Below are 25,613 nucleotides of genomic sequence, written 5' to 3' on the forward strand. Positions count from 1 at the left end.
TTCAGCAGTTACATAACAGAAAAGCAGCAGGATTAGCTGGACCTACAGTGACCGACATGGTAGCAGGTGCTTTCTCAAGCATCAAGCATACCTGTCTCAAACCATGTCACATCTCTCTCACTGTGCAGGGGATGTGCATCACAGAGAGACCCTCTCTCGAACCATCACAGCATGACTGATGAAATCCCAGAATTTAGTTTGCAGCAGGTGAGCTGCAGAACAAGGGAGCCCATAAAGCACAGTATCTGAAAACCTGATTTTGTCCACTGATTCCATCAGAGATGGAAAATGCTGTGTTTTTTAGGTCTGACCCAAAAGCCAGACTCTGTCTTTTCAGGGCTATACTGTGCCATCCACTTGGAATGTGTGGGTGCAGTCAGGAGCACAGGGTCAGGCAGCAGAATCCTACTGCTGGACTGTCAGTAGCTTCACTTATTCTGGGATGCAACAAGTGGCTGAACTGGGAGCTACCTAGTGAGATGATGCACTAAACCTGCACTAGCAAGTCAAGATTCAGCTGGTTCCTCCTGCAGCATGTAAGAGCCCAGCCTTCCTCTTCCATTTCCTCTTCATCGATTCTGACTTAAAATAGCTGTAGAAAAATGAACAACACGGAGCACAGAGCTTTCTTAGACTAAACAAGGCACACATAAGGAATCAACCAACCAGCACAGTTTGTTCCCTCTGCAGCAACTCTTCCAGGAACCACAGCACATGGTATCAATCCTCCAGTTTCTGTTCAGTGCATTAGTCTCCCATGGCGTTCCTACTTGAGAAGCCATAGCATGACACCAGTAACAAGACCAGTAACAAGACACCACTGTAGTATCAGTAATCCATTCATTAGAGTATGAAAGACAAAACTAAATTCTAGCCCAAGTCCCAGATACAGATATTCAAACAAGTTGTATTCTCAAAATACATTTGTCCCATAACCTGAGATCTTTCAGATGACATCATGTAGACAATTAATCCTTCCCTGCACCAGCAGGGACAGGGGTAGCTTCAACTTTTATCACATGCTTTGGAACACAGTTCTCTGCCTTTTGTAACTGTATTTGTACAAATGAAAACAAACAAACAAAGCTGCTCTGCTTTGTTTGCAAACAAATCTGCTCGAATTCATTGCTGAGGAAAAACAGTGAATTTTTACTCAGTTTTCTGCAGTGGTAAGATGAACACGGCTGCAGTAACTGCAGCTGCAGGTCCAAGGCAAGAGATACTTAGTTGTTCTAGCTCTACAAGAATGAGGTACTGTGTGGCGGAAACATGTCATTATCAATGTAATGTGCCTACAGCCTAATGGTACCAGAGTCACCATAAATTTGGGGTGCATATTGGCCCTTCTGCCTCAAGAAAGCACAGTTGTTTGCATCCTTCCACAACAGTTTCCCTAAGCCCAATGCGAGCAGAACCTGTGGAACTCCTGAGCTAGGTTTGGCTGCTCTCATGGCATCTGATCAGCAAATCCTCTGTGTCCTCTCTTCAGAGGTGCAGTGGTGACAAGGCAGCTCAAGAATAACTACTCAGGGGAGGTGTCACTGCAGAGACAGAAGTTCTTATGCTGTCAATGTAAGAATGTAACTACAGCTTCACACTAGGACACCAACAGCCCCAGGATTTGATGAGCACCAGTAGCATCCCGATGGTGCAGAGTGCATTTGTCGTTTCATTTTAGGAGGCAACTTTGGGATCAGCCTGTCTTTTCCAAAGCCAGCTGTGCAGGTGCTATTCTCACCACAGAGAGACCTCTCCAGGAAAGAGTCTGGCACTACAGGTGGGGAAAATAAGCATGAGACATGGTCTGCTAGTTACCTTCAACCAGCCACTGACAGAGCGAGCCACTGAGGCTGGATGAGCAGGGCTGAGGGGACTCCTGCTCACCTGCAGAGCCATTTTGGTCACAGCCCCACGCTGATACAGGCCATGAGCTTCACCAAATCCCCTGTGCCATCAAGTACAGGGTACAAATAAACACAAGATGACCAGCAGTGCCCAAGACCAGCTACTTGGACTTTGTCACTCCCATTATGGGGCTGGAAGTTTCCCACAGCACAGACATGACTTACTCTGAATGAAAAAAGGAATGCTGATTTCTGGAATCTACAGAGCACATCCAGGAAACAGCAATCACAAGTCAGAGAATAAGCTGGTGTAAAGCAACCACCCAAACCCTTTAGTAGTCTATTAAAAGACAGTTTGGGTTCTGACTTAACAGCATGTAAGACTTCTGTGCATTAATGAGCTTATCTAACTAAGCAGTTCAAGGTACATTAGCTGCTCGAGTTCTCATCCAGGAAGAAACCAAGAGAGGTATTGAAGCTCTTGAGGGCAAATCACCAACTACAACCATTTCTGCATTCCAGAAATCAGTATGATCTTGGACAAGTGACAACAGTTGAAGCAGGAGGGGGATTAGTCAGGCTGCTTTGGCAAACTGGACTTGTTGGGAAAACCCATCCTTTCAGGCTAGTGCTAGCCAATATCAACCCAAAAGGCTTAAGGCTCATAACGATGCCCTCACCCCATCAGCTAATCCAAGCACCTAAGCTTTGCTTAGAGGGCTGCATTAGTCACTTTCCCAGAGGCCACGGGCTGTACTTCGTTTTAAACAAGAGTAGTTGCAATCACTTCATCCTGGAAAAGACAGCCTGCATAATTTACTTAAGGGGCATACCCTGAGCTAAAGAGCTCCTGAGATAAACCCATCAGTTTCAGAGAAACTGTCCCTATTTTAAACCCAATCCCATAAATCCCCATAGCCAGTGGGCAGGAAGAGAAGCACGTTCTCTTACCAGGCTCTCCTCCTACAGCCTCCTTCTGTGTGCTGTACCGCACGCAGCCAGTTCGAAGAGTAACAGGAGAAAAATACTGACATGAGGAAACACAAGAAGCTCCCTTACTCTGGTAAAACATCACAGGAACAGCATTTAACACACCTCTCCACCTTATTTTGAGCCCAACCTTATCTGAACGGCCCCAATGCCTTCTCTTTCTACCAGTTCCAAAGTCAGTCTGAAGCAAATTCTGCTTGCTTTTCAATCCTGAGCTGGAAACCTGAACAGTAACTTGCTTTCTATTCGTCTTCTGACAGAAGAGGGTAGAGGCACAGAGTGCGGTTTGAGTTAGAGCTTGTACTCTGCAGACCACTAATGGTCTAGGTGACCTGACTTGCCAGCATTTCTCTCTCTACTGTTACAGGGGAGCAGATACCTGCATTTCACATTCTGTGGCTCTGCCTGCAAGCTTTTAGCTGAGCTGCCAACCTCCCACCAAGATCAAAATAATACATGACTTGCCAGTAACTTTTGACTCCATAGGTCACTCACTAAAGGAGAGAAGCTGACTCTGCCTTTCAGACCAATTATATTTTGGCACCAGAGGCTGCACTTCCCTCCATCCTCCAGTTAACCCTAAGAACAGCCTTTAAATACTCTAATGGTCTTCAGCAGTTTAAGCTTAAAAAACCAGTGCAAGACATTGTGCTGCAAAAGGCAGTCTGGGCTTTACTACTTCTTGATGCAGGGATGAAACAAGAAAAGTTTAATTAGGGTCACAGGAAGTTTCTTTACAAAGCCCATTTTGTTTAGTGATTGTTCCTGCTCCACCCAAAAAAACCCCAACAAAACAAAAAAACAAACCAAAAACAAACAAAAAACCAACAGAGATAGCATCAAGCTAGAGTGCATTTCCAGTCCTCTTTGTCTGAAAGAACTCAAGATGTAACCCTGACAGCCTCAAGACTCAACTCTCCAAGGACCAGCACTGTGCTCTCTCATTCAGGAGGAGGAAGGGCCAGCCATGATACCCTTCAAAGGCATCTCTATGCCTCTCCCTGGAACATGGCCACTCTGCAGCCCAAAGAACACCAGGTATCTTTGTCACTAGATGTCAGTAAGATGGCATTTCCTACAGAAGAGGAGTGATGCCTCCCTTCTGACAGGAAAAATATGGAAGTAGACAGATTGGCAGCATCTTTTCAAATTTGAGATTGTCCCTCCAAGCAAAACTCACAGGAACACACACAGCTTTTACTGTAGGAAAAAAAAGAGTAGCTACAGCTCTGACAGCATTCGAGCAAACATTGCCCAACCAGACACCACATGAGCCCATATACAGTCAGGAGCCTGCAATACCTAGACTTCTGAGCCACAGAAGCCATCCAGACTCACCTATCTGGGAAAGTTCCAGGCTCAGATTTTGGCAGCCTGAGGCTAAAACTTGATAGCAGCTTTGTCATACTAAAGCAAGCAGAAAACAGATCATGGACTCACACAGCTTATGGAGAGAAGACTAGATCATTTCCCAGTGGGGAGAGAGGTCAACTGCACTGGGCAATAAAAACGGGCTGTGCTTCCTGCAGCTTTCCCGAGTCCAAAAACCAAGCCCAGGGAAGAATGGAAGTGGAAACCCATCTAGGAGAGCTGCTGGATGGGAGCCTGCTTTAAGCCTCAGAACAAGCAGTTCAGCATCAGCGGCGCTGCGTTCTGCCTCAGCAGGTTTTCCAGGGAGGAAGCAAAGGGTGCAAGCCATGACCCAGCTAATTCACGTTTGGATCAGCAGTACGGGCAAATAATTTTCGGTGAAGTTCCGGCCAGATCTGACTGAAAAAACCCTTTGCTCAGGCTGACCTGACGCATCGGTGCCGGCCTTCCTGTGTCACACACAGCCCGACCCCGTCCCCACCCTCACCCGGTGCAGCACCGCAGGGCTGCCACACAGGTATTCCCGGCGGAGAGCTCGTTAACAGAAGCAGTTAATAAGCCCCCTGAGCCCCAAACAATGTGCGACAATGGGGTCGCCCAGCACCCCCTTAGAGGGGGCTGAGGAAAAGCACTCCCGGGGGAGCCCCGCTTCCCACCCTCCCTCCCGTCCGCGGACCCGCTCCCGTCCCCAAGGGCAGCCGGCGGGGACCTCACCCCGCAGCCACCTCCCGCCCCGGGGAAGGCCCGCGGACCCTCACCCTCGGCCAGCGCCCACGGAGCCGCCACCCGCGGCGACTCGGCTACCGCCCGGCCGCTGCCGGCAGGGAGAGCCTGGGCGCAAGCAGCCGCCCGGCGGAGGGCCGGAGGCCGCGCAGCCCGGCGGGGAGAGCGGAGCGCGGCCCGAGAGCTCCTCACCTGCCGCCGGCACCGCCGCTGCCGCCCCGCACCCAAGATGGCGGCGCCGCCCCCCCTCAGCCCGCGCCCCCCCGCGCACTGCAGAGCCGCCGCGCGCGCGCCCCGCCCGCGCCCACCTACCGCGCATGCGCCGCGGCGGGGAGGGGGCCGCGCGGCGGGGGCGGGAAGGGGGTACGCGCGCGCTGGGCATGCCGGGAGCTGTAGTCAGGGAAGGACAGCATGGCGGCTGCGCTCGGCCCGGGGACGGGTAGGGGGAGCGCACGGGCAGGAGGCTGCGCCCCCCGCGCACGGGAGTGGGGTCGCCGTGCCCTTCCACGAAGCTGCTGGCTCCCGCTGGCCCCGCGCACAGGCATCCCCCCCTCCGCCCTCGCAGTGCTGCGGCCGCGGTGGAACCAGCCCCTGGTTCTCCCCGCTGGAAACGGGGACCCCGGGAGCCCCGAGCGCCCGCGGACAGGATCCGCTGGGCAGGGAGGGGAAGGAGGAGGCCGGGCCCGGCGATGGCTCAGACCGCAGCCGCCATTGGCACCTCGGCAAGAGGCAGCTGGAACACCGGCAGAGAGTGCCCTCACCCCGCCGGGATCTCCCTTTAGAGCAAAAGGCAGGAGGGCAGAAGAGGATGGGGGAGGAAAAAACAACGAACGACACAAGGCAGGAGTCCAATAAAACTATGTTTATAAATAAAAACAAGGAGATTGGTGTTGTTTTTATAAAACCCGGTGGGTAGGGCAGGGCGAGGGGTGAGCAGTGGCCAGGGAGGCTGCTGGGGACAGGCTGACTCCAGCGGGCAGAGGGGAAGGAGAGGGTTCGGGAAGTCAGGGAGATGAACTGATGGCGAGTAAGGTCGGGCAGAGGGGCTGCAAGGGCAATGCAGACCCCCTAAGGAGCAAAATACATTTCATCTCCATCATATAAAAATCGCAAACACAAGAAAGACCAAAGGAGGCAACAGTTGCCTGGTGAAAGCCACGGTGTGGCAGGAGAAGAGGGCGCCGAGGCGCCAGCACCAACAGCAGCAGGGTTGAGCATGTTCATACTGTACCGTGCTTGGCCCTGGGCATGGGGAAGGGGCTGCCCCAGCCCGAGGCACATCTCTGAGTACCCAGAAGAGGAAAGAAGAAGGGCAGGGAGCGCTGGAGCAAAGACTCAACTGTCCTGGTAGATCGGTGGGCGCTGAGCCCAGGGGCCACAGTTCAGGCCAGAGTCTCCCTTCCCAGAGAGCTTGTGCTGCCACCAGGCACCACTCACAGCCTAGAGGGAGCAGGGCTGTCCTAGAGCCTCATCCCTCCTGGCAGCCAGGCCAGCAGCACTCATGGCACTGGGCAGAGGGGGAGGCAGACTCAGGCTCTTCATAGGGCAAATACAGGGGACCTCCACATTCCCCCAAAGCATGAAAGCAAACCAGTTGTGCCCCTTCCTTGCCTTCTAAGTCCATCCAGACCCTTGAAGGTATCACATTGCTGAGCAGCAGCGCGACAGCAGGAGGGAGAAGGCCACAGCTGCCACCGCCAGACCCAGGCATGGGACAGCCCCTACAAATGGGACAGGCAGCAGCACATCGCAGGCAGGAGGACAAAGAGCAGGATGGAGGGAGCAGAGCTCTGCCCTTAAATGCCCCCAAAGTACCCAAGGGCAGGCGTAGGGCACTGAGCCGCGTAAGAGACTGAGCACAGGCACTCACCACCACTCCGGGTTGGACAGAGAGGTACAGCCCCAGCCCTGAGCCTCGTGGCCTGGGCAAGGAGAAGGAGGGTCCTGCCATGGCGTAGTGTCAGGCTTGGACCTGGCCCAATATGTGGGCAAGAGAAGGGAGGCAAGAGGGAAGTGGCAGTATCTCCCCACTCCCTGGAGGCACTGAAGCCCTGGAACATTCATGCATTAGCCAAAAGGCAACTACAACGGATTTAAAATACATATATAAGGTTGGTCCCTGCTCCCCTCTCAGGGCTGTGGGAAGGGCAGGGCATCTTCCGCGAGGGGGAGGAGAGAAGCCATCTTCAGCGCCATGCGTGCCCAGCGCCCCTGGAGCTCCGTGTCCTGCTGTCGGGCCACGCCACGCTCCAGCTCTCCCCCCCACGGGCGGCAGGCTCAGAGAAAGTCAAACACCCCGTAATTCTTTGCTGCTTGATAGAAGAAACACAAAAGGGTGAAAAGAAAGAAGAGATATTTAGGGCGGAAGGACCGAGGCAGCAGCGAAACACGGGCAAGCAGCACAGGGCGCTGGGACGGATGCAGATTAATGGGGTTAGAGAGGATGGCAGGAGGGAATTACCATTGGCAATACACAAGTCTGGTGGCGGGATGGGCTGGCAGCACCCAGCAGGCCTGCCAGGCCTGTCCACCCCACTCGAGGAGGGATTAGAATCAAGGTTTAGTTCCATTTATTATTTTTTTTCCCTTTTTTTCTTTTCCTTATCAAGACAAAAAAAAAAAGAACAAAATAAAAAAGAAAAACAAAACCAAAAAAAGGAAAAAAAAAAAAAACAACAACAAAAAAAAAGGGGGTGAAGCCAGGGCTGGTCCTAGGAAACAAACGACGGGGATGGAGGGGGGAAGGAGGGGCAGCAGACAGACAGGGGACGGGCGCTTCACATTACATCCACAAAGAACTCACTGGGGTTGCCCATGGCCATTCGGAAGGACTGTCTACTGGCTGTCAGTTCGGGGGGCACAGAGGCCAGGTCACGGCCCGGCGGCGCCCCGGGGGGCCCCATGGCTGAAGGCGGTGGAGGCATCAGCAACATGGGGGGGCTGAAGAGAGGGGGAAGGCCGGGCGGCCCGTAGGACTGCTGGCTGTGGTGGCTGCGGATGCTGTGAGCCAGGGAGTGCTGGCTGCGCTGGCTGTGCTGGCTGGCCGGCACCGAGCGCTCGCTGGCCGCGCGCTCGCGCCTCATGCTGCTCCTCGTGGTGTGGTCCGACTCGCTCCCGCTGCCGCCTGACTTCGACTCCCCGGTCTTCTCTCTCTCCTTCCTCCTCTCGCTGCCGCTGCGATTGGAACCACTGCTTCGGCTCCCTGCAAAGGGAGGTTGGATATTAGAAAGAAGTTCTTTACAGAGAGAGTGATCAGGCATTGGAATGGCCTGTCCAGAGAGGTGGAGGATTCACCGTCCCTGAAGGTTTTTAAGATGAGGCTGGATGTGGCACTGAGTGCCATGATCTAGTAATCACAGTGGGGTTGGATCAAGGGTTGGACTTGATGATCTCGGAGGTCTCTTCCAACCCAGTTAATTCTATGATTCTATGAAAGCACACGAGGCAAGGTTAGGTGGCAGCTCAGACAAGTCAGGAAGAGCGGATGCTTCTCTGGCCAAGAGAGAACTCCAGCACACTCCAGCACAGCCATCTGCCAGCACAGTCTGTGCTTTCAGTCTCTTTTCATCTCCAAGTCCCACAATCCTCCTGAGGTGGCTTTTGCCCTGGCTCCCCTCACATAGGACCTCACCTAAGCCTTTTCCTGCTGCTTTCCAGTACTGAACAGAGCACCTGCCCACCCTCAGGCATATTTTAGTCCCTTTTACTCACCTTCACTGTGCTGGCTGCCTGCACTGCCCCCTCCATAGCTGTAGCCTGGGTCAGGGAAGCCAGGATGGGGGTTGTATGGATGAGGTGGTGGATACTGATACGGGAAAGCCATAGGCCAGGGTGCGGCTCCTGGATGGGGGAGCGGAGCCAAAGTGTCCTGATCGGAGGCACCGCTGGAGCCATCGTGATCATGAAGAGAGAGATTAGCCATGTCTGCAAGAAAGCAGAGAACAGGGGTTAATCCAAGCAGAAAGACAACCATGTGTGATGAAGAAGCTTCCTGTCCAGTCTTTGCTGATGGACAAGGACAGAATACACAAGGAGACACGAGAAGTTGGCACTCTCTTGCTAGTCAGTGCCACCATTTGTGCTTCCTGGCTGGACAATAGCCAGGCTGCCTGAGTCCAAGCTGCCACTCTAATACAGGAACCAGCTTGGTGGGAAAGAACCACACCAGAGCTACAGGCTCACCCTGCCAATTCCTTTCCCCATCCCTCTTATTTGAGTAGAACCCAGTTGCCTGAGCACCAACTCCTTGCCAGCACTGGAAGTTCAGAGCCTGGAGACAGTCATTAAAGACTAAGACTCTGTCAGGGCTGCCCAAGAGAAAAGATCTCACAGTAGGTGACACTGTCAATGCTGCTTCCAACTTCACTACCCCAGCAGTGACATGACTGTCATGACAAGGGAGCTGGGATATTCTTTATTGCCCTCTTAACAAAGTCTGTAGAACAAGGGACCCAGCCTGACGGCAATGGCTGTAACTGTGTTATTATAGCGTCACCAGGGCTATGCAGGACCTCTAACCCTCCATCCTCTCCCTCCCACCCATGCCAAGGGTCATACTTCCACAGAGGTCACCGAAGATGTAATAGCACTGCTCCGAGAAGGTGATCTTGTTCACGGTGTGTCGGATGTAGCCAGCCTTCAGCAGATTGCTGGCATATTTGCGGGATTCACGGCGGTCTGTAAAGCCCTCCACATGGTGATAGAGCCAATCCACCACGTCTGAACCTGCCACCAAATGCAGAGTTAGATATGGCAAAAGAGTGGAAGACAGTGGCTCTTAAGGCAGCAAGCCACACTAGAGCCAAGAAAAAGTGGGCCAAAGGTGAAAAGGGGTCACACAGCCAAAGGTTCAATTTGTGACTCTGGCTTGGCCAACAGTTAGTTTATGGTGACAGAGATGCTCCCTTGGACATCTGCTTGGAAAACAGGCCACCCATTCCCCAGTCCCTGCCTCTGCTGCGGGCAGCACAGTCTCTTACCAATGAAAGCGTTGGGGATGGTGATCTTCAGCCACATGCGGTCACGCACCTCGAGGCCTGACTCTGGTGAGGCCATGGCTTTAACAATGGTGGCCATGTCACTGTGGATGGACAGGTGAAAGTCATCGAGGCCTGTGGTGTGGACGAAGGAAGGGAGGTAGAGGTGAGAGAGGACAGAAAAGACAAAGGGGCCACATGGAAGCATCACACGCGGGAGGAATGGGCCAGGGAACAATACATCGCAGACAGCCTTGGGGCACATGCTGTGTAAGCCCCCTTCCCATGTTATCCTTCACGTCAGCCATTTCCTCTTGGGCAAAATGCAGGCAAAAGTCACAAACTTACAACAAACTCCAAGCTTTTTGCCTCACCTCAGCTCTCCAAACCCTTGCTTAAGAGCTCTGTATACCAGAATTATCCAAAACCTCCAGAAAGCAACCAAAAGAGCCCTGTGTTCAGCAGGACCCTGCCTCACTGCTAGGCTCTTTGTTTCCAGCTGCCTCCTCCATCCTGCCCTATCCTGCTGTCTGGGAGAGCAATTGCTACAGGGACATGCTGAATCCCTCTGGCCCCGCAATCTCAAACGCTAACCCTGACTGGTCTTAGCCTTTCCTTGCATCTGCCACAGCTCCTGACTGCACCCAAGCTACTCTATTCTCCTCACATAGAAAGCTGAAAAACATGGTATTATTTCACCCAGGCAGAACTCCCACTGATCCAAGTGCCAGCCTGTCAAGAGCTGCCTTCTTCCCAGACCCTTGGCAGGGCAGACCTCACCCACCCCAGCTGTCCCCAGGCAGATGTATTGCTCCCTTCACAGCACAGTGAAGGTGAAGAGCCGTGCAGTGGGCAGAGCACGGAGGCACAAGGACTTACGTTCGGTCTCTGGGATGGAGCTGGTGATGGAGGAGCTGGTGGAAGTGATTGTGCTCATGGATGGACTCATACCGTACGCTGGGTAGGTGCCAGTCATCGCTGCTGTGTGAGACACCCAGGCTGCCGGGTCGATGGGCCGGATGGGCTCACCTGCCAAAAAGAAAGAGTCAGTCAGTAGCTGGAAGAAATGATCGCATCACCAAAACAACCTCTGGGGAGGGACAGGGACTCGGCACAGCCCATTCCATCCCCAGTATCTGCCGGGACTCACCCGGATCCGAGCATGGAGAGTCTGGCCCAGCCCAGATCCGCTGGGGAGCAACTGGGAGAGAAAGAAGAGAGGGAGGGTCAGCAGGAGAGGTGCAGAGGGAGAGATCCCCCTATGGCTCAAGGGGGGGTTTCTCTTTCCTCTGGCGCCCCGAGCAAGTGACCCCCCTGCCCCAGTGAAACGCGTCCCCAGCGTGATGTGGGAAGGAGGGCTGGGCTTATGGGCATTTTGGTCTGGGAATAGGACATAACAGCCTCCTAAAAGGAGAGCTGTACCCCATCAAACCCCAATTCAGTGCCACATGGAGTCAAACACACAGGGGAAGAACAAGACAACAACCAAGTAAGTGCTTAAGGCAGGGCTCTCACATGAGCTGGGCACCAGCGTTAAGGGTGGGTCAGCTATCCACTTACTCCTGGGTAACGAGAAGCAGCCCCGTGGGCTCGGGTCCCAGCACTTAGCCACCGTCAGGGTGATGGGCCTGCAACAAAAGGGTGAGAGTTAGAACCAGAACCTGGTGGCACAAACCCCTGCATGATGGACAGATCCTGTGGGCTGGCTCTCTCCTGGGAGACAGGGAGAAGCTGGCAGTAAAGTGCCCTTGTTCCAATCCAGCTATAGGTTTCCTTAGTGACGTGAACAAAATGACATGACCCTGGCTGAGGGTTGCTGATGAGCCAAATAGAACAGAGAATCAAAGAACAGTTTGTGTTGGAAAGGATCTTTAAATGTCATCTATTCCAACTGCCCTGCAGAAAGCAGGGACCCAGCATTCCCGCAAAGAAAGAGGCACAGACCCCAATTCCCCACTGTTCTGTTGGCCCCAATTCTTGCTTTGGGAATGAAAACCCAGGAATCAAAGCAACACCAAAAACCTAAGTTCTGAGCTTCTGCAGACCACTGGCAGAGGTGGCTGAAAACATGACTCACACACCCCAAGCACACACTGTACAGCTGTCCCTGGAGGTAAGGAACAACCCAAGTACTTACCCCGGCTTGTGCACAATCTCCCTCAGCACTCGCACAGCATCATCGTTGCTCATGTTCTCAAAGTTGATGTCATTTACCTGCAAACAACGCAAAGAAGTGAGTCTCAGAGATGTGACCAGAGGCTGAGCTCCCCACTCAGCTCAGCAGTGACTCAGCTTCCCTCTTCCAAGCACAGCTTCCTGGATTTAGCCTGCCAAAATTTGCAGGGAGGCTTCTGGGTCTTTTCTTACTGCTTTCCCAGGCCCAAAGATGGAGATATGTGGGCGTGAAGTACCTGCAAGAGCATGTCCCCCGGCTCAATCCTGCCATCGGCTGCCACAGCGCCACCCTTCATGATAGAGCCAATGTAAATGCCTCCATCGCCACGCTCATTGCTCTGTCCCACAATAGAAATGCCCAGAAAGTTGTATTTCTCTGCAGGGATGGAAAGAGAAAGCAGTAAGACACCACAAAGCTGCAGGCACAACCAGACCTAATCTCAGACAAACCACATACTAACTATGGTGGCTTGCACCCCTGTCCCAGAGAGATGACCCGGGACATAAAGAAATTCTTGAGAGACCAGTGCTTAAAGACAAGTCACTTTTCTACAGAATTCATCTCCTCACTCCTCCTCCATGTGTTCTCTTTGTCCCCTCCCCAGTTCCCTCTCCACCACCCAATCCCGCTCTGGAAGGACTGCAGGCTCCACGCACACCTCCCACTCACCCATATTCAGCGTGACTGTGATGATGTTCAGGGACATGGTGGAGTCTGTGATGCTGCTGAAGGACGATGACTGCAACGTAAATGAAACATGAGATGTCCTCCTGTGCCTCAGCAACTTTCCCAGCCCCAGCTTCCTCCACTTGTCTTTCCTCTCTGCCACTCCCTGTGGCACCACAGCCCCCACCCACAACTCCACTCTTATGCTGGGAGCTTTGCAGAGCCAGAGAACATCAGCCATGGTCCTTATGACCTCTCCACAGCCAGGACAAGGCCTGTGGTCCCAGCTCTTGAGGCTACATTGGCCCAGAAAATGTTTACAGCACTTAATAAAGTCTCTTGGAGACTTGGACTGTCACAAGCTGTGACCACAACAAACACAGCTGAATCCCTGAGAGGGATCCACCAGGCAGCCCACCTTGCCCTGCACTGCCCTCCCCAGGATCCCTGGCCCCTCCCTGCGTACCCGCTCGATGCGTGGAGCCTTCTGTTTCCGCCGGCGCCGCTTGTGCCTCCTCATGAGACGGGAAGCACTGCTTTGCTCTGTTGAACTGCTAAACCTGCAGGCAAAAATAAGAGTCAGCTCTCTTGCTGCCAGGGTGGTGGCTCTGGCAGGAAGAGCCATGGAAATAGCACAAGGAATACAGGACTGCAGGGCAGAAGGGAGAACATGGAGGTGGGGGACAGACAATAGTAGAAAGGGCTGCTGGGTGAGACAGAGGCAAGTCTGAGCCCAGGATTACTGTGCCCTGCAATGGCATCTCTCTGTACTGGGAGGAAGGTGAAAGTAAGTGTTTCTCCAGGACCTAAGCTCTCCTACCTGCTTGTGGAGTCATCTTCATCCGAATCGAAGAAGCTGGTGGTCTCCAGCTCACTGCTCATGAGAGTGGAGGAGCTCTCGTACCCACCCAGGTCTCGGCGCCGCTCTCCCTTCACTGTCCCGTTCACCCTGGGTGCTATGAAAAGACAAGACTCAGTGGGCTTGAGACAACCTCTTCCCTGAGCAGGGCTCATGGCAGCCTTCTCAGAACAAATCTGGCCATCAGACAATCCCATCTAGTGCCATCCAGCTCCTAGTCCACCCTGGGATCAGATCCATCTCCTGTGGGATACTTTTACTACTAGCAGATGGGGAAGAGGCTGATGGGCCACTAGGAGCAATGCTGCCAAACTTGTGGAAGACTTGCAGCTCTTTCCTTGGTAGGGCAAGAAGCAGCATGGAGTGGCAAGGCTACAGCACACTCTGCTTTTCAACTGCAAAGGACTGAGGCACTACTGTCTCCACTTGAGGCTTCTATAGGAGACATCTCCTTTGGTCCCAAAGTTCTGATGCAACACAGGTGTTAACTCCTGCCTCCAGTGTGAGGCTACAGCCCTTCTAAGTGCCATAAAACAGCCCTTCTATGCATGTAAGGTTTTGCAAAGCAGAGAAAGCTGCTCCAAGTCTGGACCTGGTACCCCCACCATGCCCCAGCCATGCCCTGCAGAGCTCTTGCCATGTTACCAACACTCACCATGCTCAGGCCCATCTGTCCGACGAGGTCGTTCCCTTTGCGACGACACCACCGAGTCTGTTTCTGTCTCATTGTCCAGGTTTTCCCGACTCCCCCCGGTGTTAGGGCTGTGATGAGATAAAAGGAACAAGTATGTCCAACAGGGAACAACTTGAGCAGGCTCTCTCTACACCTCTGTGCTGGTCAGCACAAGCTTCCAGCCATCAGCCGTCTCCTTCTTGAGGGATAGGAACAACCACAGCACATCCATGAGCGCAGGGCAAAGGATTGGGCATATTGTGCCAGCTCTTTGCCAGCTTCCTTGCACTATTTTCGGCATGTCCTTGCTTGTTGAATAATGCAGCTCCACTTCGAATCTGCTCACAGCCCCATCCTCCTCCCCCCTTGCTGGCTGTGATCCCTGACAATTTGCGTAGGAGCATCCCAGCTCCTGCTCAGGATTACAGCAAACTCACTATGTGTCCCTTGGAAACTAGGACAGATGTCCAGGTAACTTACTGGAAAGAGGGGGGCCTGGAGTCTCCAATTCCTCCTGTGCGCTCCATGGAAGGTGGCAGCTCTGTCTGGTTATCGGCACAGACCGAGCCAGCATCTGAGTGGGAACCCTCTGCAGACACCAGCTGGAGGGATGAGACAGAGAAGGAAACGGCTGCAGCACCGGGAAAACATACAACAGTGGCCAAAGGAGCTGGCCAAAAGCCTGCCTGGCCCAGGATCTCATCTCTGATGGCAGACAACAGCAGATGCCCAGGAGCGGGTATGGAACAGGCCAAGCATGTAGCAACATTCCCCCTCAATGCCTTCCCAGAAACCGGCTATTTGTGGCTCAGGAATTCCTGACCTAGCAGTGAAGCCCAGGTGGCTGACAGCCCTGCTTGGACACTCTGACATCACCTGCACACCCACACCACACACTCAGTTAACCTTTAGCACACGTCCCAGTACTTCTCACACTGGAAGAGGCAGCTACCAGTCATTCCTTTCCACAATTTTAGCAGCCTCTACATCTCTGCCTTCAAGGTGGGACCAGCAGGACTTTCACCTCCCCAGCCCTCACATGCTGGGGATAACAGAGCTCAGGGCTGAGGCTGGCTTTGAAATAGATTCCTGAAACAGGATCTTTTTCTGACTTCCATACAAACTTTGCCCAGCTTATTGGCTTGGGCACAATCTTCAGCAAACCTCTGGGGGGCTCAACAGTTTCCCCAGTGCAGAAATTCAAGAAAGGGTCAAACCCCAGGAACTCTATACCAGCCATGCTTGTGGGGCAGTCCAGGCACATCCACATCTATGCCTCTATCTCTGTAATAAACCACCAGTTTCAGGGCTCAGGGAATGAGGTGGATCTTCCACAGGCTTGCCAGTGGAATGAAACAGGATAGTCCAAACGAGCTATTCCCCAATACTGCTCCCTATCCAGATTTGCACTCCCCCCTCTTCAAGCTGTAATGAACAGGGCTAATCATAACAGGGGAGAATAAAAAGCCTCTTCCCTAAAAGAGGCATTCAAGGATCCCCAGAGCAGAGGTGACAGGGCCCAGAAAAGATCTAAGGTGAAGGATGCCCCACTGAGGGTCAGGACAGAAGGATCATGAAAGATGGGCTGGAAAGGAGCTGACAGCTGCTGCCCAAACCATAATGCCCAGTGGCAATGCAGAGGCAGCACTACTGCTTGCTGGAGAGGGAACCACATCTGCATGGAGCCAGGAGCAGATGCCAACTCAGGTGCAGGAGGCACAGCCCATTTACACAGGTCTTGAGTGCTTGCCAGCATCACTGATGAAAGAGCTGTGCCCTGCCCACCTTCAAGAACTGGGGAAACCCTGATAAGGGGTTGATAAGATAATCCACAGATCATCATTAGGGCAGGGGGAGAGAGGTCTACTGCCAGAAAGGCACTGGGAACCGAGACAGGGATGTAGCTGGGGCAAGGAAGACAGAGCAGCCCTGAAAAAGCCGCAGCCAAGGCAGCAGACAGAGCAGAGAGCTGCCCGGGGTGTCAAAAGCTGCAGAGCCCGTCCCACAAGCCCCAGGACAAGCCCAACAGCTCCTGATCTCACAATTGTCTAACCAGCTCTTGTCTCACACTGGCTCAGCTCCCTCCCTTCAGCAAGCCCTAGGCACATGCCTGGCTTTGCTCCTGGCACCTTCCCAGTGACGTGTCTTCCCAGGACATATCCCACTCCCTAAGGGCCACATCCCTGTTCTGGCAGCCGCTGCCTGGGAGTATATGGGAGCAGATATACTGGAAGTGGTCAGTATTGCCTAGGGAAAAGTCATGCTTGAAAATCTCAATGCAAGATCAGGCAAATAGATCTGGACAGAGGGAACTAGCCATAGGCATCTATCAAACAGCAGTGAGGAGAGTAGAGGGGGTGTTCCCAAGCTGGGAGGACTGATGCTGTCTTCCTCTAACACTCCCAAAGCTGGGATTTCCTCCAGGGAAGGTTTTGATCACCACCCTGCACTTTTCCTCCCTCTTATACTGTCAGGAAATACTCACTTGGATTCAAGCCCCCATCTTTCCCGGTCACTAAAATTAGTACTGCGTTCCTAAAATAGCCTCATCTCAGCCTGTCAGAAGCAGCAAAGCAAGTGCTGCCCCCCAGGCCCCAAACCACCCACAGACAAGGAGAATCTCAGCAGAGACAGAAAAAGGGACCATCAGCTGTGCATGAAGGTCTCTGGGACTGCCATCACCCCTTTGTGCACAAGAGCCAGTTTGGGCACAAGTTCCCTGCAAGGATCCAGCCCAGCAGAGCAGCAGCATGGTGGTCACACCACCCACACCAGATCCATGTCAGTCACACTGAGCAGCCACAGGGATCCTACAAGGAAAGCCAGCAGCTGCATGGATGCACAAAGGACAAGGAAAAGCACATCAGGTAATAAAAGAGTAATGGAAAGGATTCAGAGACTCTGGGACTCCCCATAGGGTAGGTGAAAGCAAAAGGCAGCTGGAAAAGGTAGGGTGGGGAGACGTCTTGGTGCAGATGCAGTAGCAGCGGGATGAATGCAGAGGGATGGATGGTGGCCAAGAGCTGGACACAGGCTGTTTTCCAAAGGGCCTGGATAACCGCTAGAGGGAGGACAGCCGGCATCAGGTGCCGGCTCTTTGTGTGGGAGCCCAGCACATCCTTTCCTCCCAGTGCAAGGCACAGGCAGGAGCCCACCCTGCACTCTGTTCTCCTGCCTGGAATCTCAGCAGCAGCCAGGCCGGCAGTGGGCACCTGCCCGCCCCTGTCACCCCCTCCTCACAGCCCCCCAGTTGAGACCTCACTGTCTGATGCAGGGATAGAAGCAGAATTAGGTCTGACCTAGCCTGAATTGCTAAGGGGCTACTTGGAGGCCTCTGGAAAAAGGCACTTTGGTCTTGGCTCTGCTCTTGGTGTAGATCCACACATCCCCACCAACACAAACTGCAGCTCAGCAGAGGAAAAATGGGACGATGGGCTGTGGAGACTGAATGTCCTCTCCCCCCACTAACACAGGGTCCCCTAGGGGCTGAGGGAGGCATGCAGGCAGGGGACATAGCATGTGCATGGCATGGTACGGAGGGAAAAGCTTGTCCTGCAGCTGCCCAGGCAGTACCTTTAGTCTTCAGGGCAGTCAAATCCAGTCCGCTTCACCAGCACTAAAGTCACTTAAGCCCTTTGCACCAGTCACTGGAGCGGGACTTCCCTTGGAAAGCTGACCCTGCCATAGGGGCACACGGGTTATGCTGTGGACAGGCCATGACCACGACCTCTGCCAGGCATCAGTTACCATGAGCTCTCTAACAGAGGCATCCCACATCTTCCCTGGCACAGGGGACCCAGCACCACAGAGCCCCCTCTGCGGCTGAGGGACTGGAGTGTGGGAATCCAGCTCATCAACTGTGTTAGCAGTCAGCACACTGACAGCACGGAGCAGTCCCTGTGCCTTACTCAGCACTACACATCCAAATGGTGGTTTTCAGAGGGCAGACAGGCAGAGAGATACCACAGCAAGGGGCTTGCTTACCCATGACACCACCCGGCCGTTGAAGCAGGGAAGCTTGGCATTGTCATCTGAGATCTCTTCTTTCACCACCCTGCAGAGGGGAGAGGAGGCAGTCAGAGCCGGTCCAGGATTTCAGAGGAAAAGGTGACTTACCCAAGTGGAAATTTGCACCCAACAACAAGCAGCCCAGGCTTGGGGATGGAGCAGAAGAGGATCAGCAACTCCTGCCTGCTACCAGGTCACAGGTTCCTATGCTCACAGCCATGACTGGCAGGCTGGAGAGAACCAAAGGCAGAACAGCCTCTCTGTGTGCATCCAGCTGTTTGATCCCTCAATTCACAATTTAATCAGTAAAACCAAAATTCAGGTGTATATCATGGAATCGTTTAGGTTGGAAAAGACCTTGAAGATCATCCAGTCCAACCACTACCCAGGCACTACAAAGCTCACCACTAAACCATGTCCCTTAGTGCCATCTACATGTCTTTTAATAACTCCAGGGACGGTGACTTCACCACTTCCCTAGGCAGCTCATTCCAATGCTTGACAACACTTTTGGTGAAGAAATGTTTTCTAATATCAATCTAAATTTGCCTTGGCACAACTTTAGGCCATTTCCTCTTGTCCTGTCGCTTGTTACCTGGGAGAAGAGGCTGATCCCCACCTGGCTACTATGTCCTTTCAGGTAGTTGTGGAGAGCAATAAGGTTCCCCCTGAGCCTCCTTTTCTCCAGGCTGAGCCCCCTCAGCTGCTCCTCATTACGCTTGTGCTCCAGACCTGTCACCAGCTCCATTGACCTTGTCTGGACTCACTCCAGCCACTCAGCTCTAGTGTATTGTAGTGAGGAGCCCAAAACTGAACACAGGGTTTGAGGTGTGACCTCACCAGTGCAGAGTACAAGGGGACAATCACTTTCCCTGGTCCTGCTGGCAGGACACACTATTGCTGACACAAGGCAGGATGCCATTGGCCTTCTTGGTCACCTAGGCATGTGCTGGCTTATGTTCAGCTGCTATCAACCAGCACCTCCAAGTCCCGTCCCACCAGGCAGCTTTCCAGTCACTCTTCCCCCAGCCTGTAGAGCAGCGTGGGGTTGCTGTGACCCAAGTGCAGGACCTGGAACTTGGCTTTGTTGAACCTCATACAACTGTCCGTTGAGCCAGCCTGTCCAGATTTCTCTGCAGAGCCTTCCTACCCTCCACCACATCAACATTCCCACCCAATTTAGTCATCTGAGAACTGAGAGTGCCCTCGATCCCCTTGTCAAGATAACTGATAAAGATATTAAACAGAACTGGCTCCATTACTGAGCTTTGGTGAACACACTTGTGACCAGCTGACAGCTCCATTCCCCAGCACTCTCTGGGCCATCCAGAGTTTTTTATCCAGGGAACTGTGTACCTGCTCAAGCCCTGAGCAGCCAGTTTCTCCCAGAAAATGCTGTGGGAAACGGTGTCAAAGGCTTCACTAAAGTCCAGGTAGAAAACATCCACAGTCTTTCCTTCATCCATTAACCATGCCACCTTGTCATAGAAAATCAGGTTGGTCAAGCAGGACCTGCCTTTCCTAACCCCCTGCTGGCTGGGTCTGATTGCCTGGCTGTCCTGTACTTGCCACGTGATGGCACTCAAGATGGTCTCCTCCATGACCTTCCCTGGCAGTGAGGTCAGGCTGACAGGCCTGCAGTTCCCTGGATTCTCCTTCTGGTCATTCTTGTAAATGGGTGTCACATTTGCTCACTTCCAGTCAACTGGACCTCCCTGGTTGACCAGGACTGCTGGTCCCTCAGTATCACTTGGTGGATCCCATCCAACCCCATGGACTTGCATGTGTCTAAGTGGTGTAGCTGGTTGCCAATCATTTCCTCTCGGATTACAGGGGGCTTAATTCTGCTCCTTAACCCTGTCTCCCAGCTCAGGGGGTTGAGTGCCCTGAGAACATCTGGTCTTGCTGTTAAAGACCGAGGAAAAGAAGATATTAAGTACCTCAGCCTTTTCCTCATCCTTTGTCACTGTTTTCCCCCTGCATTCAATTAAGGACGGATATTATCCTTAGCCTTTCTTTTGGTCCTGATGTTACTTGTAAATACATATGTATTGTCTTTTACAGCAGTAGCCTAATTAAGTTCTAGCTGGGCTGCGACCCTTCTAGACTTCTCCCTGCATATCCTCACAATATCCTTGTAGCCCTGCTAAGTTGCCTCCCCTTTCTTCCAAAGGTGATACACTCTTTTTTACCCCTGAGGTCGAGCCAGAGCTCCCTGTTCAGCCAGGCCACTCTTCTTCCCCACTGGCTTGTCTTTTAGCACATGGGGAGGGCCTGCTCCTGCACCTTTAAGCATTTTTTCTTGAAGAATATCCAGCCTTCCTGGGCTCCTTTGTCCTTCAGGACTGCCTCTCAGGGGACTGCCAGCCAGCTCCCTAACCAGGCCAGTCTGCCCTCCACAAGTCTAAGGCGGCAGTTCTGTTGACCCCACCTCCTTATTTCTGTGAGAATCAAAAACTCTTATCATTTTGTGAGCACTGTGCACAAGGCAGCCTCCAGCCACCCCATCATCCACCAGTTCTTCTCTGTTCACAAACGACAGGTCCAGTGTGTTCCTTCCCTAGTTGGCTCCCTCACCCGCTGTGTCAGGAAGTTCTTCTACACACTCCAGCAACTTCCTAGACTTTTCTGCTGTACTGTATTTCCAGCAGACATATTTCCACCAGTTCACTTATTTCTAAAGAAATACATAATTTAAACCTCTTTTTAACGATCTGAAAGAATTGCAACTTATGCCAGAGATTTCTAATAGATGAAAGTGAAATACATTAAACATGCTGGCTCCCAAATGTTACTGCTGCTTTTTAATTACATACATAATATTTCAACATCACTTTGAGCTTTATAGTTGTGCCACAATGTCATGTTCTTGCATTACACAAACAGCTACATTATCAGACTTCATAGTCAAGGGAGCACTGATAACTTTGTTTTCTTCCAACAGTAAAAAAAAAAAAAAAATCAGTTTTCTTTGGAGACTAAATTTATTCTTTTTATTTTAAATATCACTGGACACCTAAATACTTTTTCCACAGTGAATCTGCAATCAAAACAACTTGTAAGTTCAGCAGAATTAATTAATACCACCTTTGACAAATTGAATTCAGTGGCAAAATAGACTTTATCAAGCTCATTTTCTTTTCTTCTCAATGACATGTTAAGCACTCTTATTTAACACAAAGACACATTACAAGTCATTTGTGATACTTAGTTCCCTTTCCAGGCTATATCTAAGGCAGCTTGACACATATTGCGCTTTAAAAAAATGTAGTAACTAAACAGTGAAGAAATTATTTGGCCGGGGGGGCGAGGAAGAGTCCAACAGAAAAAGAACACAGTAATGAATGGGAAACCACTGGAAAGTATGTATTGAAAAGCAGTAGATTATAAGTAGCAATATCAGAAGGGGCATCCCATCAACAGCTATGAAGGGTCCCCAAGCCAGTCCCCAACTCACAGAGAATCGAAGAGGATGCAGGCGTGGGACGTGGAGCTGTGACCCATTGCCCCAGACTGCCATCAAGTCACAGCACGCTGGGGCTCGGAGAAACAGCTCCTCTGGGCTCCTGGCTGCTCTCCCTGGTGTGCCAACAGCTGCCTGAGCCTCCACCGAACACAGGATGGCAAGGCTTGCCAACACTCACAAGGCATCAGCAAAAGGCAAATGAACAGGGCTGGAAGCCCCAAACACGGGGAGCAGGCTCGCTCCACCCTGCCAGCCCCGCTGGCTGTGTCAGTGTCACGCACACTCGGCAAAGGGCTGTCCCGCGGGGTGAGAGGCAGCACGTCGCCAGGCCTTTGCTGGCAGCTGGCACTCACGATCCCTGCCCAAACTGGAGAGACTAAAAAGGGACCGGACAAAGGATACCCGTCCCCAGAAGGCACAGATGAGGAGGTCACGGTTTGAGCAATCTAATCCACTCCCAGGATGTGCGTTAATTCCTCTTGCACAGATGGAGGAGCAGGAAAAGCAGGAAAGGAGCAGCGAGGATGGATTAAAACCCTGCTGGCTTAATGCTTCTTCAGCATGTTCTGTGCCAGCTTCTGCCCAAAGCCCCTGCAGCCCAGGATGAGTGTCAAACACAGGCAGTGTCCCCCCAGGACCCATCCCTTTTGGTGCCCACGTCAGCCCTTTCCAAGCCAGGCAAGTTGTTGTCTCCTCATTTCCAAGTGCACACACACACGCACCCTGCCCTGGCTGTGCTAGCATCCATTCATACTGTCGCCAGCAGCCTGGACCGTGTCCAATTCCTAGAGAGAACTTCAGGCAGAGCCAATTTTCAGTGCTGCATGATGACTGCTTGGGGACACAGAGCCCTGCCTGTGGGTGAAGGGACAGGGTGATATATTCACTGGGTCAAGGTGACCAACTGCTCAGCACAAATGAACTATTCCACTTTCAGCAGGGACAGAGGAAACCAACCCCAAGACCCGCCCACTCACCCTCAGCTGCAGTGCTTGATAGAGAACAAGCTCCCTCTGTCCTGAGAGCTGGTCCCTCCTCACTCTTATTACCCCGTGGCTGCCCCAGACATCCCAGGGGTCAGCTCCACCCTGGAGCAGTTTTCTCCCTCCTTCCCCAGCCACTACATTATTTATCACTATTTATCACCCAGATGCCAGAGCATGATGGATTATATATTTAGACTCTACAGAGCAAAAACTGATAGTGCTGGAGTTAGGCACATGCCGAGCAGGAATATCTCTGCAGCACTGCTCACGTCTGTCACCCCTTGCACCATCCCAGCTATTCGTGTCCTGCATTCCTCTCCAGCCTCAGCCTGAGCTGCAGTCTTCCTCCCACCTCTCACCACCCTTCCAGTCACACTTCTCCCAGGGACACACATACTAGACCGCAGGTTCACATGTCAGAAGCCACTGAGCCAGCAGCCTCTGGGGGAGCTGTGAGCAGTGCCACGTTTTTGCTGCACGCTTGCACTGGGAGGCAGCCATGAGATAAACTGTCCAGTGGATGTGCTGGCAGGGAAAACCATTCTGTGAATGTGCTGAGAAGAGCCCTCAGCTGATGGGGTCTGAGCCTAGGAATCCAAAAACAGCAGACCCAGAAAGAATTCACGCTCTCTCCGTTTTCTACAAGCCTTTCCTTTTGGCTGAAGCCACCAGAGCCCAGGGAAAATATCTGCCCAAGGCTGATTTCAGAGGGACTGCTTTGAGTTTACCATCCGGTTTTAAAGGTCACCATGTTTAAAGTCCTGCTAGGGGCTGGACACAACATGACTGAGAATGGTGACCAGGAAAAACCCCTTCTACGTGGAGGCAGCCCGAGCCTCGCCCAAGTGAACATAGGTCCAGGCCCCTCGATGCTGCTGCTCTGCCCAGATAATCCCCCTGTGACCCTGCTCCCATCCCCAGGGCCGGTAGACATGTCGAGGCCAAGCTGCAGGCTCAGCGCCTGGCCTGCAGGCCCAGCGTTCCCCGGCACTCATCTGCCTTGAGTTTTCCAACAAAGAGACCTTCGGGAGGGAGGAAGGAGGGAGGGTTACAGGGGAGGCAGGCCGAGTGGGCGGATGGTTCCGCCGCCATCCCCAGCCACACGGGGCCAAGCGCGGAGGGGAGGTGGGGGGGGGAGGAGAAGGAGAAGGAGGAGGGGACAAAGCTCTGGCTGCGCAGGAGCCCGGCTGGGGTGTGCGGAGGGGGCTGCCAGGGCTGACACAAGCAGCACATCTGCTCCCATGCAGCTGGGGGAGGGGAAAGGACAGACTCGGCAACAGGGAGGGAAGCAGAGGAACCCCAGCTCCAACCCTGGCTCCCTCCCTACCCTCCCACCAGCTTTTCTGTAGGAGCCAGCAGACCCTCTTGCCACGGCCTGGGAAGATGCCACGCTCCCAGCTTCCCTCCCGATGTCTGCCGGTGGGAGCAGCTGGCTGCGTGGAACACGGATGCAGAGGCGGGTGAGGGACAGGCGGGCAGACGCTGCCTTCTCCGGGGAGTTCCAGCCCAGCTCAGGAAATTAGAGGGTATTTTATATCACAGAGTCATGTCCTAGGAATGAAGGGAAGGTGGGGAACGAGAGCGTGCACAGGAGAGAAAGGAGGCCATAAACCCCAAGCCGCGGAGACGGCTGCACCGTGTCAGACCCCGGCTGCGCAGACATTACCAGCGCAGCTGCTGTGCTCCCAGCCTCCCCGTTTCCCCTCGGTGGCCTCCAGCCCGGCTGAGGATGTGGATACAAGGGAGTTTCCAGCTTCAGCCAGCTCTGGTCTCTCCTGAGCGGGACCCACCAGCCACAGCAAGGTTCCTGCGAAGAACTCGGATGGAGTAACATGAGCCCAGCAAAAGAAGAAATCCAAGAGGCTCCCGCTGGATTTGAACCTCAGATTTGGAAGCAGGCTGGAGCTCAGCAGTGATTGCTGCTTGTCTTTGGCAGTCCTGTCCCCCGAATTGCCTATCTAAGGGTCTGCAGCAGGGAGGATACTTGGAGAGAAGCAATCACAGACGTGGTGCCAAATAAAAAAACTGAATCTGGCATCGGGGGTGGGGGGGGGGGAGAGTCAGTGCAAAGAAGGGAGGTGAGGGAAGCTCAAGCTTATGTTGGACAGCTTGATGGTCCAGATGAAAAGCAGCCTGTTCCCAGGGAACATACAAAGACTGAGAAGACAACTGAGCAGTGACAATCTCACACAAAAAAGATCCAAAGCTAGTAGAGTAGATGAAAGAGTAAGATGATCTCCTTTGTTTAGTTCACTTATTAAGAGGAAACACCTTTACAAAACAGCAACATTTTTTCCAACAATGCAAAGCCCAGAAATTCAATTATAAACTTATTCTTCCATGACAACCTCCCAAAAGTGCACAGATTAGGTTGGTCACTCCTCTGACAGCCCCCACCTCCTACAACTTGCAAAAGAAGAAAAAAACCCCAACCAAACAAAAAACACTCAGGAGACATTTCTACCCAAAAGGAAAAGCTTCAGGGATTTACCCACCAGAAATGTGACCTCATTGTCAAGACCTGTAACATACACCCCTTAGGGCAGGGATGTTTTGCTTCCAAATGATTGTATAGATTAACAATGCTGCATAGCAAAAGGAAGCACCTTTTTGTGTTACCACCCAAATGTGAGCATCTCCTGGCTCTAGAGCAAAATTCTCACCTCTCCTGCAAGCTCAAACGCTGGGGCCACAGGGATGAGCTCTGCAGCCATTTCACCAGATGAGAAAACTGGACAGGGCAATTTTCCAAGAGAGCTGGGATTTCAGGTGGGAAATACTCTCCTGTCAGACTAAGCCCAGACATGATATGTGTGCTTCCCATGGGGATACAATTTCCCCAGGGGCTACAGGCCTAACCACAGCATACACACGT

At 52.8% G+C, this 25,613-nt stretch overlaps 2 protein-coding genes across 9 annotated transcripts in view; both read right to left on the bottom strand.

The window, feature by feature from the left end:
* Positions 1-5,194, bottom strand: part of AP2M1 (adaptor related protein complex 2 subunit mu 1) — a 28,585-nt gene extending 23,391 nt beyond the window's left edge. For 3 of the 6 annotated variants that reach the window (XM_027890536.1, XM_027890531.1, XM_027890526.1), the window contains exon 1: positions 5,121-5,178. The gene's annotated coding sequence lies outside the window, so the exon portion shown is untranslated. Of the gene's footprint in view, positions 1-4,172; positions 4,237-5,120 lie in introns of those variants that run through there. The other 3 variants (XM_027890535.1, XM_027890530.1, XM_027890527.1) reach the window with 2 other exon arrangements.
* A 584-nt stretch (positions 5,195-5,778) lies between these two features.
* The window catches only part of DVL3 (dishevelled segment polarity protein 3), a 34,206-nt gene continuing 14,371 nt past the window's right edge, over positions 5,779-25,613 (bottom strand). The window contains exons 2-16 of one of the 3 annotated variants that reach the window (XM_027890629.1): positions 18,263-18,332; positions 14,759-14,880; positions 14,261-14,367; positions 13,567-13,702; positions 13,213-13,306; positions 12,750-12,819; positions 12,316-12,455; positions 12,042-12,118; positions 11,465-11,532; positions 11,055-11,105; positions 10,784-10,933; positions 9,908-10,039; positions 9,486-9,653; positions 8,640-8,852; positions 5,779-8,130 (exon numbers count right to left, since the gene is read on the bottom strand). In XM_027890629.1, coding sequence (XP_027746430.1) covers positions 7,706-8,130; positions 8,640-8,852; positions 9,486-9,653; positions 9,908-10,039; positions 10,784-10,933; positions 11,055-11,105; positions 11,465-11,532; positions 12,042-12,118; positions 12,316-12,455; positions 12,750-12,819; positions 13,213-13,306; positions 13,567-13,702; positions 14,261-14,367; positions 14,759-14,880; positions 18,263-18,332 — 2,023 coding nt within the window. In that variant the 3' untranslated portion in view covers positions 5,779-7,705. Of the gene's footprint in view, positions 8,131-8,639; positions 8,853-9,485; positions 9,654-9,907; positions 10,040-10,783; positions 10,934-11,054; positions 11,106-11,464; positions 11,533-12,041; positions 12,119-12,315; positions 12,456-12,749; positions 12,820-13,212; positions 13,307-13,566; positions 13,703-14,260; positions 14,368-14,758; positions 14,881-17,851; positions 17,920-18,262; positions 18,333-25,613 lie in introns of those variants that run through there. The other 2 variants (XM_027890631.1, XM_027890630.1) reach the window with 2 other exon arrangements.

This window comes from Empidonax traillii, unplaced genomic scaffold (genome assembly GCF_003031625.1).
Source record: "Empidonax traillii isolate 1590-97213 ecotype Southwest subspecies unplaced genomic scaffold, ASM303162v1 scaffold292:size1342341, whole genome shotgun sequence".
NCBI classification, from domain to species: domain Eukaryota; kingdom Metazoa; phylum Chordata; class Aves; order Passeriformes; family Tyrannidae; genus Empidonax; species Empidonax traillii.